The 23,629-nt window shown below is 38.7% G+C and overlaps 1 protein-coding gene across 1 annotated transcript in view; it reads right to left on the reverse strand.

Annotated features, from left to right (window-relative positions):
- Positions 1-7,240: 7,240 nt before the first annotated feature.
- The window catches only part of LOC135479463 (glypican-6-like), a 78,398-nt gene continuing 62,009 nt past the window's right edge, over positions 7,241-23,629 (reverse strand). The window contains exons 5-8 of the mRNA XM_064759306.1: positions 18,441-18,571; positions 11,389-11,810; positions 10,244-10,419; positions 7,241-9,054 (exon numbers count right to left, since the gene is read on the reverse strand). Of these exons, the coding sequence (XP_064615376.1) occupies positions 8,786-9,054; positions 10,244-10,419; positions 11,389-11,810; positions 18,441-18,571 (998 nt within the window). The 3' untranslated portion in view covers positions 7,241-8,785. The remainder of the gene's footprint in view (positions 9,055-10,243; positions 10,420-11,388; positions 11,811-18,440; positions 18,572-23,629) is intronic.

Raw genomic sequence — 23,629 nt, forward strand, 5'->3', positions numbered from 1 at the left:
CATATATTATTTCTTACATACAATCCTTTGGGAACTGGTCATATACATGTAAGTTGTTTCGTAAATGGATCTTGCGATTATCGACTTGGAACTTCCCTCCGTGGTTTACGACTGGTATACGAATGTTGGATATAAGCGTCATGTCCGACATTCGTATACGATTCGTAGTCCGTAAAGGGCGCTCCAAGTCTATAAACGCAAGATCCATTTCCAAAACAACGTTTAGCACTAGCTCCCAAAGACAAAGGTATGCAAAAAAAATTATACAAATAGGAAATAAAGCCGGTAACACACAAGAGAGAAGCGATCATCAGTTTTCAATGATGCCGGGCAGACGGTTGATATTCCAGGCATGAATTCCATATCAAAGTTCAAATTCGTAGTCTATGAATGAGTTCCAGGTCAAATAACAATTAAACAAGGTATCTCAGTCGCGCTTTGATTTCAACTGTTCATAAAGCCGTCATGCAGATATAATGAGCATGGATGCCTTTACGACCGATAGCCCCAGATTAAGCGGTATTAGATACAGTTCGAAAATGACGAGAGTTACAGACCTTAAGCGAACAGACTGTGATTCAAAAGTAACGGAAGATTACGTCTTTCCCGTTAATATGTAAGGAGACCGCTTCTGTGACCTATAAACTGTAAGTCCGATGACCCGGGATCAAACCCGGGTTGAGTCATCCCAAAGACTGTAAATATGGTATTTGTTGCTCTCAACACCGAGAGGTTAGAGCAAGGAAACATGACTGGCTGGTCCGATGTCAGTATAATGTGACTGGGAGGGGTATCATGTTTGGCGCATTCGGCTTGATACTTCAGTGGCGGCAGCACTTTGGCGGCATTGACTCGCCTTGCCACAAGAAGACACAGTATGTACACACCTAATGTCTCATCGTTGTCATCACTGCATGGATATGACAAATAGTTGTTAAGTATACGACGTAAAACCTCAAGCATACATACTCACGAATGTCGGACTTGATGCTTCTATCAGCCGTCTGTGTTGAGTTATCTTTACTCTGTGCTTGAAAACTCTCGTTCCGTATCGTTATTGTATAACCTAAAGGCTATATACACTAATACAATACTTTTCAGAGTAATGATCTTTCAAGCAATTCTTCGGACACCCTGTAAAATGTATATAAAGGATGCAGAAGTGGCATGAGATTCATGCATGCTGTACCGGGTATCCACCACAGTGAACTCCAGTAAAAAAATTGCGTTACACGACAAAGCAAGTCCAATGCCAGATTACATTCCGTTCATATAACGGATTAATCTGTTCCTAATTTCCGATTATTTCTTTGGCAGGGATATATTAATTCCTTACCAGGTACGTATTAAATCGTTAGATCGACGAAAATGTAATCCGTCATCCCCCATGCGGGGAACAAGATTTATTTATTTATATATTTGATTGGTGTTTTACGCCGTACTCAAGAATATTTCACTTATACGACGGCGGCTAGCATTAAGGTGGGAAGAGACCGGGCAGATCCCGGGGGAAACCCACGACCATCCGCAGGTTACTGTCAGACCTTTCCACGTACGGCCGCAGAGGAAGCCAGCATAAGCTGGACTTGAACCCACGGCGACCTCATTGGTGAGAGACTCCTAGGTCATTACGCTGCGCTAGCGCGCTAACCAACTGAGCCATGGAGGACCCCGTGAACAAGATTTAATGCGAGATCTTTCTGTAGGAATAGGCAAATGACATTGGCACATATGTATGTAATCCCTATGGCCGAGGTAATTGAGGTGATTGAGCCACCAATCATGTCCTTTATAGGAAAGGATAGCCTGAGAACAGAAGGACTTGTGTTGACCATACTGGACGGAGCATTGTTATCTGATTGGTAAAATTCCTTCATGTCTTAAAATGTTTTGTGAACCTGTAGAAAAAAAAGGACAAAAATTAGTAATTCAAAGCCATTGTTTACTTTCTGTATTGTTGGACAGAATTCTGAAGAAGTTTTCACACAACACTAAGGCCTTCAGAAAAAGAAAAAGCATGCACTGATGTATTCCATTGTCCTTCGAAACGATGGTTACAATTTTGTATATAGTAGATGTCAGTCTACATACACACATGGATGCCAATGATGGCGTTGCCTTGATAAGGTCGTGCATGGAAGAAGTACACTAAAACAAAAGCGTTCAAAACAAGATATGTTCACCAAGAGGCGTGTGATTTGGTGATCTTGACAGAGAGGAAAGTGAATTGAAAGTGAAATGGACGCATCCGATCAGTGGGTGTATGAACATGCAGCGACATCAGTTTCAGGAAATACAGTCACAACAGGGATGAATACATCTGGTGACGTCACCAGAAATCAGCTTCCTGGTGTTAGACCCATGGATATGATAATTGAAGTTCTCAAAGGGATAGAACTTTAATTCCAAATTTGAGAAAAGGAGCAAGAGACCATATGATAAGCTTTCATTGCAATAACTGAGACTATATAGCACGATAGCATGACTTGGCACAAAGTGTCCCAGTGCCCCTCCGACGTAAGAGTCTCCAAAAACTTTTAAAGTGGCTATACTGGAGATTTAGGGGTGGGGGGAGAGACCATATGATGCTCAGAATATTTATTAATTATTTGATTGGTGTTTCAGGCCGTACTCAAGAATATTTCACTTACCCGATGGCGGGCCGGCATAGTGATGGGAAGAAAAAGGGCAGAGCCCAGGGAAAAACCGACGACCATCTACAGGTTGCTGGTAGACCTTCCTACGCACGGCCGGAGAGGAAACCGGCATAGTGATGGGAAGAAACAGGGCAGAGCCCAGGGAAAAAACCGACGACCATCTACAGGTTGCTGGTAGACCTTCCTACGCACGGCCGGAGAGGAAACCAGCATGAGCGAACACATTGGTGAGTGGCTCCTAGGTGATTGCTCCGCGCTGGGATGCCCAGAATAAGGGAATAGACTCAGGTATTTATCCGTCTCGTATCGGTATGGTCTGACTTGGTAGGGTGTTATATCCTGTGTCTTGCGCATGCCATTACAAATATGCTGGCACTAAGAATGAATTGCTACAAATACGTATGCATCTGTGCTTGGGTTTATACGTCGTACTTAACAATTTTTAAGTACCAATAGGTGTGTTTACATATACCGTGTCTTCTTGTCGCAGGGCGAATCCGTGCTGCCAACGTTTTGCCGCCACTGAAGTATCATGCTGAAGACAGCAGACATGACACCCGGATAAGTCACATTATACTAAAACCGAAGCAAACGGTCCTGTCTCCTTCCTCTAAAATCTCAGTGCTGCGCGCCAAGCGAGGCAGCAACTAGTACCATTTTTTTTTTTTATCTTTGGTGCGACCCAATCCGGCATTGGAACAGTGAGAGTGGAAAATCTGAAGAATTCACTGTCCACGACAAGAACTGATCCAGTGCCAAGCACATGCCTCGTGTTTCGAGACGCATCACTGAGCCATTTCCAACTCCTCATCTGGCCTTTTCGAAGATCCTAACGAAATGACAAAGCAAGTCCAAAACAACCAGAAGTATAATAATTTACATACAAATCTTTTTATTCCAATAAAATATCTTTCCTTCATTGATGTATCTAAATTATGTGACAGAGCCGTCTGGTTGTTCGTGAACGGACCAGCGTGTAAGTCTGTCTCGGTAGACCAAGATTACAAGACCTGTTCATAACAACAAATTAATGAGAATTACTCTAGTCTGTAGCACATAACATCTCGTCACGTAGGATTACTTTCACCTTCATTTTCAATATTTGGAGGGGGCAGGGGATAGCAAGAACGAGAATAGAGTATGGTAAGTTATCAGTAAAATGGGAAAACAATACGAGGACAAAAAATAATAACATTGCTGATATAATCATGTAGCCATACGAAGGAGACTTTTCGTACAATAACAGAAGGCCATCTCTCCCTTTTAAGACATGTTAGTTGTCCCTAATCTTTGTACAAATTGCAAGAAATAATAGCACACTGTAATAAACAATTCAAATTTACCCCATGGTTGTTTTCAACATTTGCCAGTGCTTTCTGCCGGACTCCTTCATTAATAACTAGACTGCAACAACAACAACACGCACTGCCATTTATTACCTGTAGGCGTATCATTCGTCTCTTTACTCAATGTACATTTCATCGCAGTATTCACTAATAACCTTCTGACAGTTACTTACAATTGACTACTCCTTTAAAAAATAAAATAATAAAAAAAAAAAAATAAACCTAAGAGAAAAAAAAAAACACAAGAAAAAGTTGCAACATCATAAATAACACAAAGTCAACTGCAAATAAGTTTTAAACTGTCCATGTAAATTATAACAATATGAGTGTTTTTCAATGTTTTGTAACTCTTGCACATTCTGGTGCTCCGAGAAATGTGCGGTTAACTTCCTCCATTGAACATGCATATAATAACAAAATATTTATTTTGTCCCGTTTTTACTGTGCTAATTGCACATTTGTGCACCAATGTTTTGCTACATATCACATGAGGAAGAAAAAAAATTATAATAATAATAAAAAAACAAAAAAAACAAAAAAAAAAACCACCCCAACACATATAAGAACTGCAAACATTTTCCAGATTTATCGCTTTGGTAATGGTTGTTCCACTTACAGGTTAATTAATTAAATGCTGAAGAGGGATGGTTTTTACTGATGCTCAGTTGTTGTCTGCAAACTCAATAACCAAGGGCAAAGAACATATCCATGTATTACTGGTGATCTTGTAAATGTTTCAACAGCCCTCTATAAGTTTTCCACTGTTGATACTACTTTCTGCTTACTTTTATAGTGATCTGTAGTGTCTTTAGAAAATAATCTGTGGTGGTACAAAATACTGTAAACCAAAAAAAAAATTAAATCTGTAATCTTTTATCAACCTGAGGAGTTTAAAATACCGATTTCAATGAAAACTTTTTTCCAGCAAAAGTTTTGATTTACATACATTTCTTAGGAATCATTGGCTTGTTTGCATTACAAAGATTAATGATCACCATCATAACAATTTCTGCTTGATAACATCAAGTTGTAACCTCAAAAAGTCTTGTTAAATGAAAAAGTTCCAGTGTGAAGTTTGAATTGATTTTGTAGAAGAGTTACAAAGGACAAATGAGGTAAATGAGGTAAAATACCTTCTCAACAAAGCAACACCAGGAAGTTCTTCGCCGAAATCCGCAACAAAAAGAAATTTATTTCCATCTAGTTTTTAAGCTACTGAAGCACAATTCTTTCTGTGGCTATTTCTATTTCTCAGCTTTATGTATACGGTTCATAAATAACATAAATCCATAAATATCCTGAGAAAAAAAAGAATGAAAACAGACCTTTATTTTACTGGCAAAAATGAGAAATACTTGGCTTGATGGTTTCTCCAGGGCCCTTTGGAAAATGAGGAGTCCTGTCAATTCTATGTACCCAGTTTGCCCAGAATTAAAGTTTGGAACAACTGCGCCACCTAGTGGCCAGGGGAGCTAACAAGCTCTAAGTGATGGGCTCATTATTTATGGGCAAAGGTTTAATCCACTGTGGAGGTGAATTTAATAATGCTGAAAGGCAATGACTACCAGGTTGTATATCAATCTACAAATACTTACATTTACAGTAATTTAGCAGAGGTTTAATTGCCCGTACATGTACTTGTAAATCTAGGCCCAGTTCCTATCACTTTCACTTTCAGTTTTGTGATTATCTGAGCTACATGTATAATTAAAATCAAGGTCTTGTGTCTGCAAACCAAAGTACTGATCATAACTGTTTTATTGATATTTCTAACATGAAAAAAGTGATATGGGTCTAGTGCCCTGACCAGAATGGGGTGGGGTGTGGGTGGGGTGGGCGTCGGTGGGGTGGGGGCTTGGTGGATGGGGGGGGGGATGTTTGATAAAAGCAAAGTTTAAAAACAAACAAGGTTGAATACATCCAATGTAACACAATCTCGTGAAAAGGACGTTGAAAAAAAAAGTACACATAGCACACTTTTAATCAGGTATATCTTAACATTTGACTTAACAAAGGAAAAAAAAAAAAAAAAAAAAAATCACAAATAAAGTACATAACTAAGTAACAACACTTGTTTAGCAACTCTTTGTGAGAAGGGTGGCTAGGGGTATATAATATAATTATATACATGTGTATATATAATATATACATTATGGATAAGAAAAAACATACAGGTATATGACTTAACAGAACAATGAATACATGGAGGTAACAGTCAATCTTGTGCACCTAGGCATGGTCACCTTGCTTTAACCTTTCAACTTGAAGCTTTAAAATGAAAAAAAAAATGAAAAAAACAATCTTAAATTGTTTCACAGTCGACTAATGTGTTAGATGAAGACATTATGATAAGCAGATTAAAAGAGATGTCAAATCTGATGCTCAGTGTATCAAAATATGACTCTTGATCTAACAAGAATTTAAAAATATAGATGACGTTCTTAGATGACAGATGAAGGTTTATGGAGAACGCAATATTTGCTTGCATTTTACCATAGAATAAAAAAAAAGAGCATTTAGTGACTTGAAATTTCAAATTTGCCTACCTACTTATGCTCAAGATTAAAAGCAATGATTTTACATGAACCATAAGTTTAAGGCTTGAACCAGACAATAGCGAACCATTTATTGCTTTGATGTAAATGACACACTTCTACAACTGTGTAGTCAGAAATACAGATTTCTCTACCATACTGTAGCATAACGTTGCAAACATCAAGATTTACGGCACAATTACAAAAGTAGAAAACACGCCACAAATTTTGTGATACTCAACCTATTCTTAGGAAGAAAGCAAATTTCTCCACAAAGTCATTTGAGAACAAAAAATTTCACCTGAATTAAGTTTGTGCTAAATTCCTATTGCAATCACACAGGAGTGTGAAAAATTGAACAGTTGAAATGATCCTAAAAATCTTGTCAGTCTGAACATAAGACTGGCTGGCATATCTAATGGCAAGCAAAATATGGCATATTTTGGCTGTCAGCCAGTGAAAATATATTGGTAACTCAGCTGAGGAATCTACCTGTTGATTGTCCTAAATACACAGAAACACAGCTACAAATTTTGACAATTAGTTAACCACCCCCAAAAACATCAACCAAAAAAAAAAAAGAAACACAAAAAAAAAACAATGACTACTGGACAGAATATAGATATTTACAAGGATTATCGTAAAATATTCCCCCCCAAAAAAACATTGTTTCCTTGTTTACTTTATGCATAATGATCACCCAGGAACACGCAAGAAGCTATTCGAAGCACAGCAGTGGAACAAGACACAGGGGCCTCCACTACCATAACACGAAAACTACGACCCTGTTTTCACAATAACATACACTCTATGACGTTTTTCAGCGACAAATTCGTTGACCACACCAGACACGGCACATAGCCTTTACAATCACTTTCTGAACAGTGGCCCAAAGTCTCATCCACAAAACAGCCCTTTTTCTGTAAGAATGTTCCAGTACATGCTAATTCCAGGTCAAGCAAAAGGGATGACCTTTTAATCCTCCACTGTTGGTAACTAAAGAGTTACTTATCTCAAGGGCTATTATTCAGCACATCATTTCCTTATCCAATGATTCTGGATAAACTTATCTCTCTTCCAGTGTTTCTGCCCTAGACAAGAGAATGCTTGATGAAAAAACTGAACATAAACTTCTTTCCTGTTGAGCTTTTGCAAGGTTGTTAGGTTGGCTTTGCAAGGTTGTTAGCCATAAGCTCATCATCAAGTGTGCCAATTACAAATCCAGGGTTTGGGTACAGTGGCTAGAATCATCCAACTTTAATGAAACAGCCTTATCATCTCTTGACCATTGTCCACTTTAGAGCCAAGATAGAGTGTTGAATCATAAATCTCATCACTGTATAACTCAATTTTACTATTGCCCTAAACCTTAAACCTTTGAAGGTTCCTTTTACTCTTGCAAGCCGTTTCTAGCGAACCATGCAAGGAGTTGGACACCGCACATAGATGTAATTAAGGGAATTGTTTACTCCTTCCACCTTGGGTACATGGGCATATCGCATATCACCTTGAAAACGGTTCTACATTCATCCATTTCCTTTGGTTTAAACATCTAAATGCTGGAGACGATGAACACGTCACATATCCAAGTCTTTGGAACACTGGTACCACTTTCTTTGTTTCATATAACACAACATACCATCTTATACTTCTCCTCCATCCCCTTAGCCTTTGTCCTGTCACAGTTTGGTGTAGGGGGAAGAGTCATTAAATCCATGCATGCACAGTCTTTGATGCTTTCTGTAACAACTTGTTAAGCCTCTGCATGCACACAAAGTCTGCAAAAGCACCCAGAGCAAGAAGTTCCCCTTGTTTATGGCCACTGCTGTTTCTTCCCAATGCCTGTGTGCCCCAAAATGCCGATGCCTGTCCAGTGTTCCTAACTTTGCATCCCTCGTCGCGAACAGCTCAGAAAACAATAGCTGCTGGCTCACCCATGTAGAGACGCTCCATATTGGATTAATCATATTATAACGAGGTAATAAAAAGGCAAGTGTCGTCTCCATGGAGACGACGGCTGCAGCCTGGGACACTCATGTTGCCATCAAGTACAGCGAACGATTGGTGATCAGACACCATAAAATGGTCACTGTCATGTCAGTTGTCATAGAAACACTTCCTGTCCTAGCTTCCAATGTTCGAAATTTGTCTCTTCTGGAAGCTGAATGTTAAATCAGCATCAACTGTTTTTTTTTTTTTTGGACAGAAACAGAAAACTTAGGGTTGGGCGTGTGAGACAGGACACAGTTTATTGCGACAAGTGCCGCTGTAAGCATGCTATAACCACGGCAAGCACCACAGCGCTTGACAGCACTGGCCTGCTGGAGGATGATGACGGGCGCAAGTAACGTTTTGTTGTCGTCTGCTGTGGTGGCTGTGATTTCGTTGGCGGAGTTCCTGGATTGGAGTGAACAAAGTAGTAAGGATCTGTGGGTTTGCTCTCTGTCTCTCCACCATCTGAAGTCTCCATACCAGAACCACTGCCACTGCCACTCCCGCTAAGTTCACTATCAAGTTCTGAAACAACAACAACATTAACTCATGAATTTATTTCATTGGATAAGTTATGTTACTGGGAGAGGGAAGCCAAAGAATACCTGACTTACAGTCAACGATAAACAAACATCTAGTGTAGATTTATTTACTTATTTGACTTGAGTTGAAAGCCATACTCAAGAATATTTCTTATGGAGGGAGAAAAACGGGTGGAGTCCTGGTATCTAGTCTAGATGCATTCAAGGCTGCAGCGCCATTAATATGTGGCCGACCTCCGGAAGATGCAGCCAAATGAGCCACTGAGCAACAACAACAACCATAATATTCCCTATATCACAGCAATCCAGTTCATGCTTCCAGGAAACTTGTGGGTTTCCCCCTAAGGGTTGTGTTTGGTTTTCTCTCACCATAATGATGGCTGCAATCGTATAAGTGAAATATTCTTGAGTACAGCGGAAAATTCCAATCAAACAAATAAATACAACAGCAAATCAGGTTTATGGGTGGAGGATTTGAAATAGTTTCCAAAATTATGATATAATAGAACTCAAGGTCCTTTCCATAATAATTTTAAGATGATATACATTTGACATAAAAATTTAAGAAATAATGGTAAACAAGGTTTACTCGTATACAAAACAACATCTAGTGTATTTTAAGATGGTATACATGTAGTTCTAAATACCACATGAAGTTATCTCCCCTTACTGGGGCAGCAAACTTCATATTAGCTCCTGGTGTTTTGACAGTGTTTTATTTCTGATACAAATCTACTGGCGCAAACGGGCTGATGAAAAAAAAAAACAATAAGATGAAGGTATTTGGAACTAAAAGAGCAGATGATTTCCACAACTAACTGCAGGTTAAAAAATGACAACCAAATCTCCCAATAAGCAATAATTCCATAGTTTATTTATTTATTTATTTGATTGGTGTTTTACGCAGTACTCAAGAATATTTCACTAATACCACGGTGGCCAGCATTATGGTGGGAGAAAACCGGGCAGAGCCCAGCGGAAACCCAAGACCATCCGCAGGTTGCTGTCAGACCTTCCCACTTATGACTGGAGAGGAAGCCAGCATGAGCTGGGCTTGAACTCACAGAGACCGCATTGGTGAGAGACTCCTGGGTCATTACGCTGTGTTAGCGCGCTAGCCAACTGAGCCACGGAGGCCCCTCCATGGTTACAAAATATAAAAATACACTTACCAACATCAACCCAATCGACTTCCCATCCTCTGTAAGCATTATGCAGTTTATTAGTGATGAGTGTGAGCTGTTTGATTTGAACGATGATCATGGAATTGGCTTTTGTGACATCTACGTCCACCTCCGGGTTGTTCACTTGGTTTATCACTCCGTCCTGCTGTACTGAAGGTACATACCTGAAGCAGAAATTATCTCATTGCAGATTTACTGAGTTCTCTTTGAACGAAAATATTTTACCATTATTGTCTGTTGAGGAGGCTGCTATGGTCTGAGAATATTCCTAGCAGCTAAATGTGCTAACAGGAAAAATCTAAGTGTTCCACAAACATTCCAAAGGCACACCTCAAGTAAACTATTGGCAGGTTATCAGTTGGCTAAATACTGGGGTATATGAAGAGAATTGCTAGTCTAGATGAGCATTGCCTAACAGGGTATCTTCTCCATGGCAATGGTGATTCAGGTCCAAGCTGGACTGACCACTTTTCTCTTGTAATACGTGAGAATGATTATGGTTTAATGGCGCTCTGGCAACACTGCAACCATATCATGGCAAAGGTAATACGAGGGCCCAAATAACCCATGCGAGGATGGTTCCAACAGTCATATTTCACATTCCCTCAGATGGGGCAAAACTGAGAACAAATTCCATGTTCCACGATGTACCTACAGCGAATGCAAAATTATTCTCTGCCCACAAACTGGTTGTGCTAAATCGGAATGAATTTTAAGGAATGACCCATGGAATGCTTCAAAGACAACTGGCACTAGCCACTTATTAATGAGCTCTATCCGACAAGTCGCATTAACCAATTATTAATAAGCTCTATCAGACAACTGGCACTAACCAATTAGCAATGTACTCCATCAGACAACTAGCACTAACCAATTATTAATGTACTCTATCAGACAACTGACACTAACCAACTATTAATGTACTCTATCATACAACCAGCACTCATCAATTATTAATGAGCTCTATTAGACAATTGGCACTAACCAATTATTGATGTACTCGATCAGACAACTGGCACTAACCAATTATTAATGTACTCTATCAGACAACTAGCACTAACCAATTATTAATGTACCCTGTCAGACAACTGAAACAAAATTTATAGATGTACATGTCTTCTCTCGGTTCTTACTTTCCCTTATCCTGGCCGTTCCAACAATTGTCCTCCTCCCCTGGCTGGGCGGCCAAATCTTCGTTGTTGCACACAGTATATGGCAATTCCACCCAGAAATCTTTGACGGTGTTGATTTTCTTCTTAATATCCACAACGAGTCTGTCCAGACTGGTACCGGCTGCTGTGATTGGCCTGTTGCCAGAGTTGCTGGGTTTGTATCTCCATGGTGACCCGTAGGCGAAATCATCAGTTCCACTCGACCCTCTTTGTGCTTTTGACCTTCGATCTTTGTCCTGTCTTGTGCTGGTTTCTGTCTCGATGTAGGGCTTAGCAGTTACAGGGTCTTTTGTCACGACAGGAACTGTAGTTGTATTATCCATTTTTGCGTCGGTCTCACGTTTCTTCCTTCCTCGAACAGGTTCCCCGCAACCAGAAAAGACCTGCAATAAAACAAAGACAATGAATTAAGGTTTTGTTCGTCTTTCACTTTTTACATTTAATTTGTAAATATTTCTCTTAATCAAGTCAGATTTATAATAGCCCTGTAACATCTTTACCTAAAGCCACAGCAGCTCAAAAACAGAAAATCCAACTGTTCACAAGGCATAGTGAACATATTTAATTACAATCTAATTACACACAATCTACTCACAAAGTTATGACTAACGATCTAATACACAGAGTTTACACATTATGTCAAAAATATTGTCCATGAACTATCACCATTTGAGGTGGTGGAAGCTGGTAACGTTTGGATTTGACTTTGATTTGGCTAAACAAGGACGCATATGGAAACAAAGTCACAGTGTGTGGGGGGTGGGGGCTGGAGTCAAAAGAATATCGGCCATAGCTCCTCTAAGAGCTAGTGTACTTTGCATATTTCTTCACCCTAAGTTACTTTTCAAGAAAGCCAATTACCCCAAGCAGTAGATCAAGGCTACATGTACAACAACCTGACCAAAGATCACAGTGTTTGGTTCATGTTTAGAGCACTAGATGCTAAAACAACCCTAACAGACTCTGCTGACCTCTATTCTAAATAGGCAGAGCCAGGCCATTATCGGCTAACCCCAGTGAAGAGATTTAAGACCCCTACAACTCCCATTGCATAACCAGTTTGCCATAAATATTTGGATAAGCTTGAATTCCAGTGATGGGATTCCCTTTGTCATGCGAACGCATTCCACACCACATGGGTGGTAGTCTTTGTAAAAACACTATCATTTTTCCCCTTCTAACAATCAAGAGTGTCACACAGCCTCACTGGTGATGAACGAGGTGTTGGTCACATGATACAAATGACTGTTCTTGATTGGTGGTTCAAATGTTGCCACAAAAACTGGAATGACCTTCTCTGAATAACAATTTCTATTTGCGAATCAACCTCTCTAAGAATACTTGTTTTAAATTCAAATACTTGAAAAAGCTTTGACCCATATTTTCTTTGCACTGCTCCATTAAAAGATGTGAATTCTTCAGTTGTGTAAATCTTCAACTCTGTAAGACGTGATTGATGCACAAATTATCTTCACAAGCCTTCACATAACATATTTTTTCATTTTCACAGAAATGTGCCAAATTAACTTCAATTTTTCTTCTCTAATTTAATTTCAACATCTTTTTTTCTCTCCCTATCTCTCTAAAACTTTCTACTGTGTCTCAGATCTTCAAATCTGGGGTGATCTGATAAATGTGAATGTCATTGTGCTCTGCTCTTTGTCCCCTGGCAAGTTTATAACCCACCTGTCACTATTGAGCCCATCACTGCCATGAAGGCGTACAGCAAGGTGCCACTCTCTGCCCTCAACTGTTTCTCAAATTGACACCAAAACATATTCAACAACACATCTATATGACAGCCTGTCCTCACCTCTTCCCCCCTTTTCACATAAAACTGTTCAAAACAAGCAGAGTCATACTCTGCAAATTTACACAACATAACTGTACAAATATACCCAAAGTCTCACAAAAAACCTCCCCACTCCCAATATTTCAAAGGGCCATCAGTGACAGACTCCGCTGTAACCAAAGCAAGTCTGGGTCAAACTGTGAACTCTGATATAATATTGTGTAACCTTAGAATCTTATATGCTCTTCTTTGACTGATAGGTTTCAAAACGAAACAGATCATTTGAATAACATATATGAAAAACATAAATGTATCTGATGCTTAGGCAGTTTTGATACTTGAATTACCAAAATGTAAACACAGACACAGCGTAAATTTAACATGTAGTTATGACAGGCGTACTGTAAACAGATAAGTAGAAAAAAAAATCATCGCTCACAGGGTGTATGGTACAAATAAATGCGCATTTTACAATTAAGATAAGCTGCCCTAAGATATGCCTGAAACCAAATAAAACTTGGGAATCATGTGCACTTTGTTATTGCTTCCACCTCCAAATCATCTGCACAAATATTTATTTATTTATTTGATTGGTGCTTTACGCCTTACTCAGGAATTTCACTTATATGACGGTTGTGAGCATTATGGTGGGTGGAAGAGCCCACGGGAAACCCATGACCACACACAGGTTGCTGAAAGACCTTCCCACGTATGGTCGGAGAGGAAGCATGAGCTGGGCTTGAACTCACAGCGACTGCATTGGTGAGAGGCTCCTGGGTCATTGCGCCGTGCTGGTGTGCTAGATATAGATTATAGATATCAATACAAAGTTCCATGTTTTAAGGGCGGTTCTAATACTAACTACTGGCCTACCATTTTAACTATTCAAGCAATTTGAATGTGTTCTACGGTACAGTGGCTTGTTGAGATGGGGATGAAGAAAAGTGGCTTGTTAAGAAAAAGGTCATTAAGCTAATTATCTGTACTCTGTGACATGAATGAGCTTCTATTTTCAGTCCAGGTGAGTTGAGATTTACGTACAATGATTACTCACATAAGGGTAAACAAGAAGCTGATATTAGTAAAACTTAAGTTAACACTTTAGAGATGAAAAAAAAAAAAACTGACACGAAAATTAAAGAACAAATCCTCTCAGCAAACCTCAGAGGAGCATTATTTCCCTACATAATTTTGTTTTCTTGACTGGTGACACCTATAGCTCTACTTGTTATATTTAAGCACGATACGTTATAATGTCATTCACTTGATAACGATGCTAATATCTGCATCGAAACGTCATGAAAATAAACCAAGAAGTTGTAAATCCATAAGCAATGCTTTGTCTAGTGTACCCAATGGACCGTTTCAAGAATCCAATAATAAGGATAGAGAGTGTCTTGGAACTTCCTTACAAAAAAAAGTTAAGACATAAAATATATGTTCTAATCTTCTGACATCCTGTCTAATTTGTGAGAAAAACATAAACTCTGATTAGAGGGAGAAATAAAACAGAGTGGGTGTCCGGTTAAAGTCAAACACAAACTTCGAAATGAGAAAAAAAAAAACAAAAAAACTGTAAACGGAAATACTTTAAGGTATTTATACATTTATACCTGGCTGCTCTCAGGTCACAATAATGTTCCCACACACAAGTCAAGGAATAAAAAAAAAAAACCCAGGTAATTGGTTGTTAATCAGGATAATTATCTCTACTGATGAGCTTTTATAGTTTTTTTCTCTTGAATAACCGTCTTCCTCTTCCTTATCGAATAAGGTGCTGGTACAGTGCGTATGTTTTATTTCTGTGCCTAGCCATCATTTGGATACTCTAGGACATAAATGAGGACAATTCATGTTTAGCGGGTAATTTTCACAAATAAATGGTGAACAAATAGCAACCTATCACTCAATGACCCAGGGCTGTTACCTATTTCAATTAATATTTAGGCTTGCATCTTATAGCAATTCACAAACATTCACAAATCTGATATTTCCTTATGGATTAACTGATTTGATTAACTGATTTGCAACCAGGTTTATTCATTTATTATAAACATGTATTTACTGACTTGCCTACTGCTGATGCCAAACTAATTGTTGACAAGTACAAATTTAACTTTCCATAGTATTATCAGTCATATGACATCAGCCATGTTGCTGATTTCCATGAAGATCTGGAAAATAATTCCAATGCATGTGTTCCCATTTTCTTCTTGCCACACCAAGTGCAGGTTTGATTTTTGCCAGCAACAAGGTATGAAGAAATGATGTTAGTTATGTCATGGTCTTTATCGATAAACATCCCTTAATTAAAAAGATTAGCATTGTCCCACTAAGATAAAATCATTAATTGCTAATTAATTCCCGTTTTTTTTCTTCAGAAGTTTCTTAAACCAAACTATCATTATACAACACAATATTCATATTTTTTCTGGGGGGAACGGGGGTATTTTGCTGTGTATTTTCTTTTTTTTTTGGGGGGGGGGGGGATATTTTGTTGTGTATTTTTTTGGGGGGGGGGCGATATTTTGTTGTGTATTTTGGGGGGGGGATATTTTGTTGTGTATTTTTTTCTGGTGGGAGGGTGAGTATTTTATTGTGTGTGTTTTTTTAGTTTTTTTTTTTTGATGTTTGTGATCAGCAGCTTGACAAAAGTGATTCAGAAGAGTATTCAATTCAAGTATTATCTTTCTGCAAGGTAAACAGTATAAGTTATACCAAGTTCTTTCGGACAAGTATGGTCCTTTTTTCAGTTTTTTCAATAAACAACGTGCATACTGAAGGACTTCTGTAGGTTATGACTACTTCACCCAATTCTAAAATCTAATCAGATCACTTCCACATCAGGAGATTGTGTGTACAAAATTTAGGTTCTCTATGTGAAATAGCTTTTAGGAAATCGTGTCAACAAGTAACACATAGAAGGACGTGACCAGACAAACATGCACTCGACACACAGACGGACAGTGGCAAATCAAGATGCCTCCAGTCCAATACGTTTGCAAATGGGCAAAGACAAACCCTTAGGTTTTGACTGGATGGAGGTTCAGGCAGGACACGGGCAACAACATACTTGTTCATGAATTTTAACTGGTCAATAGTGGGTCCTCTCAAATTCTCACCATACATTTCGCCAGAGGGGTGTCTCAGTGTCTCGGAGATGCCTTATTCTAAACAAAATTACCACGTAAGAGACACGGAAAACAGCAAAAATTTGAAAATAACATGGCCTGATTTCTAATTCTGGCTAAATCTCTGCTCTCCCCCATCCCCACCAATACCCCCACCTCCTCACCACCTGATACTACATGACAAGCTTGACCACAGGTACAGAGTCTTAACCAGCCACAGGTGTGGTCAATTACCAGGGAGATACTGACCACATGTGTCCAAATGACCAGTTAATGGATGGTTGGCATCCTGGATCTTATCATACCATATCTCTGGCTGAAAATTCTGCATACCCTGACTTTCCCTCCCCCCCCCCCCCCCCCCCACCCACCCAAACTCCACTCTCTCCCACCTATACAAACTCTATTCGCATTTTTCATGATTGTCATTGTTTCGGGCCCCTTACAGTATATAGCCACTTGAAGGGTTTTTGTGAAGGTTCACCAAAATAAGTTAGGTGTTGGCATCAAAGGTATTGTTGTAATTAACACTATTAATTACAGTTTCAATGTGTTTCAAACATTTACCTGTTTAATTAACGCATAGAAAAAGCAATACTCCGTGTGCTTCCTTACTTCAAAATTAGAAACAAAATTGTACTTGAAACTAATTGTTAGTGACAAAATGAATAATGGCATTGGTTTCAGGCCAGATATGCAATATTTCAGCAGCACTGTGTCAATTTAGCAATCCCAATAATACTCGCTTGCAAAGCCAAGGTTAAGATACTTAAGGTTAAAAAACACATCTCCTTTTAATCCCTGTGTGCAATATTTCAGCAGCACTGTGTCCATTTAGTAATCTCTCTTGCACAGGCACATGCAAGACTCACATACTTAAGACAAAACACACACTGCAGTTTCTCCTGACAACTGTCTTCCTGCTTACAGATCCAGATCTAAAACTGAATGCAATGCATATCCACCCCACTCCACCCTGCCCCGCCCCGCCCTGCCCCACCCCACCCCGAACCCATGACAGCCCTAGGTCTTGTCAAAAACACCCACACAGCCTCTCTCCTACACATTCCCCACAGATGCCCAGAAGATTACACACTTTACTGGGTAACACACCCCCAAGGGATCACTTCTCTCTGTCATTACTGTCATTACTGTCTAACTGGTACAAAACCCTACCTTATCATTTAATACCTGAGGATTTCTCACAGTTTGGAACCAGTAGCCATCTTACAGACAGCAGCTCGATTGTTTGATGTTAAATGTATATACAAAAGCACAAGGCTACAATTGTTCACCTCCAACAAAGGTTACACTCAATATGCTTATTCAAAGCTACATTTTTGACTGCAGTTTTGTATGATTCATATTATACAAGAAACGCTTTGATAGTCTTCAACCATGGGTTGAGCGATGCGATACTAGAATGAAGAACCTGCAAAAGTTGGCTGAATTATGAATGGGTGCATCCGAATCAGTGGCAGTGGAAACAAACAAACAAACACAAACAAAAAAATTCAAAAAAATAAATCAGCCATCTACCCTAAATACTATGTACCCAATAGACTGTTACAAGGGACCAACAAGTCTACACTCACTGACCCCCCAAGGCAGGCCAATCCCCCAGTGACCATTTCACTGATGATTCATGTTGACAGTTTGTGTGCACTGAGTGGGACAGAACACAGACATTCCCACACTACTTGAACAATAACAAAATAATAGCTACAATTTGGGACAAACAAGAGGGGACAGATGTGTCAACCTTGCAGTGTGCCACTTCTGATTTATAATGTCCAACTGGCATTAGGACAATGCCCTCCAAAAGAGAATGATACAGACAACATGGCCAGATTGGTTTCAATTAATCACAATTATCTATATGTCTACAATGAATGCATTGTTCAAAAGTTCACGCTGAATACCAACACCTCTGAATACTGCACCATCAAACAGGTCACCACACCCTGGCAAAAAATGGGACTTCCAAGTACAAATTTGAATACTTTGTTTCCCCAATAACTGCTTTCCTCAGTTGATTTTCATGATGAACCCCTTGAATATTTTGTGTCAAACATATATCGCTAGCTTACCTTTTTGGACACTTCCAGATTATGTTCTTGAAAGTTCATAATGGCATCCGATATCTTGACATCAATTGGGTCCACAACACTCTCAATGTTAAATGGTCCTTCCAACCGGTCAGCGAGTAGAATCAAGGCATCTGTAATGATAAGAGCAACACTTTAAAAATTATGAATGACAGAGAATTTACATGTATCTGAGTACTGCAACAACATTCAAGCATCCAGTGGAAAGAGGGAGATTAAAGGGAAAATTGGTGCAGGTGTTATTTTCCTGCAGGCTGCAACTGTTTTTGACTGGTATTTAACGAGATTATCTGTTACAGGTGAATTTTTCAGGGGTGTGATGACGATCAGGATTGATGGTGGATGGAAGAAGCTGTATAGTGCTCAGAAGTGAATCACATCACCACAGCACTAAGCATGTATCTGCCAAATTTTCTGACCAAAGTATTTCTGATAACTCACTACTTCAGTCCTAACGATATTAACCTCACAATTATAAACTACATGTCCAAAATCAAAATGTCACATGAAGAAATTCAACACCTCAGAATCATATTTCCTAGCAGAAGATGTATCTGCAAAATGTACGCAAAAAATACATTAGTGTACAACTTCAACTGCTCACAAATTCCCTTCTGCACCTAAAACCAGGATTAGCCCTTATTTGGTAGTGGCTATGGGATATTAGTCTTCAGTTATGTGATGGAATGTGACAGTGTAACAATCAGTTTGATACTCATCATGCTGATTCAACTATTGCTGTGTCTGGCAAACATTACACCTCATTTTCATCTGACAGGCCTCTTTTCAGTGACAAAATGGGAGGCCATCAGATTAGCTCTTCCTACACTAGGCATCGCTACGTCATCAGGGCTTCAATTTGTTTTGGCACAAAGGGAGGCGATTCTTGTTAGTCCAATGGCTATTACAAACGACAGAGATTTATGAAGTCGACCAGCTGTTCGCTCAACGCTTCTTGGCTCGAACTGGCTGTTAAATACCTAGCCCCTCAAGGGTGCTATTGATTTATGGGTTACACGGCTAACGATGTTGCCTGACTAGGGGCAGTAACTCTGAATGTTCGATAAACAGCGAAGATTGGGTCATTATCGTTACTCGAGCCACTAATTTGATTGCCGCCTTGTTAGATCGCCTTCCTTGGTGAACGGAGTCACGCGGTCTTAAAATAGGAAATAATTTCAGTCACAAGGATCACAAACCCCTGAAGTCGATAACCACCGAGAAATCCTAAATGCTATTTCAAGGCTGCAATGATTTTTGTCTCGTCACTTTTCAAATGTTTTTCTCTTAACGCATAATGCACAGACAATTAATTCTAATGTAATCGCTGAAGGTGTTAGAAAATGACTCTCATTAAAGCGATAAGTTGACCTTGTGATAACCGTAGCTTGGCAAGGTCACAGATGCCACAGGGCGGGTCTGATTTACTATCAGCCAATGTTTATGTGTCAGCAAAATTACCCAACAGGCCAGTCGACAGGTGGTCTGTGTGCTTTATCACAACGTAACACGGGCACCGAGTGAAGCCTTAGACAACCCATTGCATAAGAGATTCGCCCACTTCAGAATACTCTTCACCACTAAGTAACCTCCGAAGCCTCCATATATAATAAAGGAACTTTAAAGTTCTGAGAGTTTAAAGGATTTTTGAAATGATTATTTGATTAGTACATGATAGATAAAGTAAAGGAACAATGCTTCTAAAAATGCAATACACTGAAATAGACCAAGAGAAAAGTCAGGCTTTTCAAAGACTAACAAATGCATGCAATTATTTTCTGATCGCCACAAAAGTATTTTCCTCGACTGTGTTTTCTGTTGTCCTAAATAGTAACTGGCACTATGTCTTAATAGTCATGTACTAAACCTTTGGTGTTTCATGTGCAGGGCAGAATAACATATACAGGGCTGAATAACATATGCAGGGCTGAATAAAATGGGCAGCTTTCATTGGGCAACATTAGGCTTCCAGCTTTGTTCATTTTCACAAACCAAAGCCTTGTTGCCAAAGCCTTCACAGCCAAAATAATACCAAGAAAAAAATAATAATAAATTTTGCAGCTTAGTGATGGCTGTCTTTGTAAATTCTGTTTTCAACCTAAAGTCACATCCTTGACTGGGTTACACGTACTTATCTTGCCTGTTTCTGAGAGCTCTATTGAGCTTTGAAAGCTGCTTTGATTGAAAAGAATTTGTGACTTTTATTTGTCTCTGCCTCTGTGTATTCACCGTTTGTGGCAAATTTTTATGACAAATACAGTTTTTAGAAAAATTACAGCCATGGAATATACTGTTTTCCAACAGTCTATAGTACAGACTGTTGCTGTATTTTATCAGTTTAAGAACCTGTTAGAATCCATCTCAGTAAAGCTGCTACTTGACAGCTGACTGCTCACTGGATTAATAACCTCTACATATCCATAAACACCCAAATTCGCTTATCAACCTAGGGTGCGATACCAGGGCTATATTGCAGCTAACTCTCAGCAATACTGAGTCATATTATACCTTCTGGACTGATAACATCCTGAGGACCGCCCACAAACTGTCAATCAAAACCACTCACTTGACCTTTAACTCTGACCCTTCACAAAGGTGGATCACTTCTCACCCTTCCCGCAAAAATTACATCAAATCTGTTTCTGTTCGTATAAAGTATTTGCATCTATCAAACTACCCTTAAGCTGTAGAGGTGATGGAGATGTTTTTCACCTCGATACTCCGCATTAAATTAATGTCTTCATATGACTTAATTATCTACAAAGCTTCATGTGATTTAGCTGATGCAAAACAAATTGATACACACGAGGTATTTGTGTCCTTAATGATTATTTTGATGCTTCTTCAATGATTTGCTTCATCAATTAAACAAAAAAAAAAAAAAAAAAGCATTGTCGAGCATTTTTCAGAAACTTACACAATAAAATAAACCTATCCATATATTTCCAAAATAATATACGTTTAACTGTTAGTTTAATCTGGCTCAATTTCCAACAAACTCTGGAGAAGCTAAACAAAATATTTTTAACTTGTTACTTTGGTGTATTCTAATGTCATCCAATTAAACCTCTGAACCATTTTCTATGGCTAACATGTCATAAGCCAGTTACGACACACCTCATTGGCTAACTAATGTGCATGGATAAGTGTGTATCAATTTTAATTAAGTTCACAGCCATTTCAGGGTAATTAAACACTTAATTACCTTATATAGCCTAACAAGTTTTGTCAGCTGTGAAATTTTCAGTGCAACACTCATACACTTTAAAGGTTTTTTTTTTTACTTTAATAAAAAATCTCATCAAAAAGAGGAAGAATCAATCATTTACAAGAAACTGAAAAAAAAAAAAGATGGGAGACATTCTCTGCACCTGAAATCTATCACATATATTACTATCATCCACAGGTTCTCTTGGTATTTCTTCTGGTTAATTAACATAATATGGTAATTAGAACAAGGTAATAAAAGTTAAGTGTTCATCATCTCATAAAGCTTCACAGCACATCTATAAACACTTCACATGAAGCTTTTACTCCTGGGCATAAAACCTGGTAGAACAAAATCTGAAAGTTATATGGTTACTTAAATTCTTTAACCTTTATGCTTGAACAGAAAACGGGAGCTACAGTGTACGCATATCATTTGACTGTATGTGATTCTATGTAAATTTAGTGTTAAACGTCGGGTGAATTCCTTTAAATTAAGGTGCCTCGGGTAGCCAAGGACATGAAATCAGTTTGATGCATGGAATTATATATGTACAGATATAAATAAGCGTATAAAGACACTTTCCACATTAGTAAAAACTGAGGAATCGGGTCTTTCATTTGTCAACATTTGTGCCGTTAAAGTTTCCAGAGGCAAAAGCGCAAAAAAAAAATATGGCCAGCGAACTTCCAAAAAGCAGACTTTAACTGTATCGCTGTGGTCTGTGGTAAAATTAGGACAAACCGAATTTCACAGGAAAATTTTTAATTTAAAATTGAAGACTCAACACCATAAACATTTTCTCTCAGGAGAATTTTTTAATAAGAACTGTCATACATTAATTTAACACTACCATTAAGAGATCTGAGCAAGATTTAAGGAAGAGCTTTAACAGCCAACCGGAACATCCATTCTTACTTAATCTGACTGATAATTTCAGTCCTTTATTTGTAAACCAAAGATCAGTTGAAGTTTTGAAATGCTGATCGTGGTTTTGTGGACTGCTCATCACCCAGGTGACATTATGTCGGCCCCCCACCTGCCCTTAACGAGATGATCAAAGGGCTAGTTGTCTATGCACAGATACCAGCCTTGTCTTATCTCCACTGGCTATAAACACTGCCATTAAACTTCAATTTTATCTGATAACACTTTAACAACAGGAGAGAGTTGAAATATTTGACCCGGAGCTCATCAGGGGTGAAAAAAAAGTTGTCAAGTGCACAAACCCTGAGGTGAAGTCTTTAACCTGTTACACCATTACTGCCCCAGAAAGTTTTAAACTACACCACCTTTTTAAGTAACAAAACAACGTTACTCACAAAATAATGCACATTTTCTAACACACAAAATCATACAAAGAAATGCAGCAGCATATTTTACAAACTTGAATCAGTAAAATATGACAGCATACGATCAACAAATACATAATCTCACACCGTTGCTATATCCAAGATTGTCAGGTACCTGGGAAGATACAAGAGTTATCCCAGGGCCTGGCCGATTCCCTCCACCTGTAACCATGACCATCGCCACAGTGAAATGTGATACTACTTTAAGCTCAGAACTCTTAATCAAATAAATAAATTAAACCAACAACACGTCGGGTTATTAAACTTGGGTGCACTCTATGTAAATTTGATTGTAGTCCATAATTATATGCAAATGTATGCAAATTGCATGTTTATTCATTTAACTTGATTGGTGCTTGACACTGTTATGAAGAATATCCCCATTACAACTTCAAATTATTACAAGACTGATTACAAGATTATTACAAATAACCACAAAATAGCATAAACAGTGATAGAAATTAAGCTATAGAGTTCGCTTATAGTGGGAACTTTTCAATTTGCTGTGATTATAGAATAGGGGAGCTTATATTAACCCTTGGTCTACAATAATATTTCCCCAGTACTCCTAATGAAACATTAGCTGGTCGCCTGAGCAGGCTGGAGTAGTG

Source organism: Liolophura sinensis, chromosome 12 (genome assembly GCF_032854445.1).
Source record: "Liolophura sinensis isolate JHLJ2023 chromosome 12, CUHK_Ljap_v2, whole genome shotgun sequence".
Lineage (NCBI taxonomy): Eukaryota > Metazoa > Mollusca > Polyplacophora > Chitonida > Chitonidae > Liolophura > Liolophura sinensis.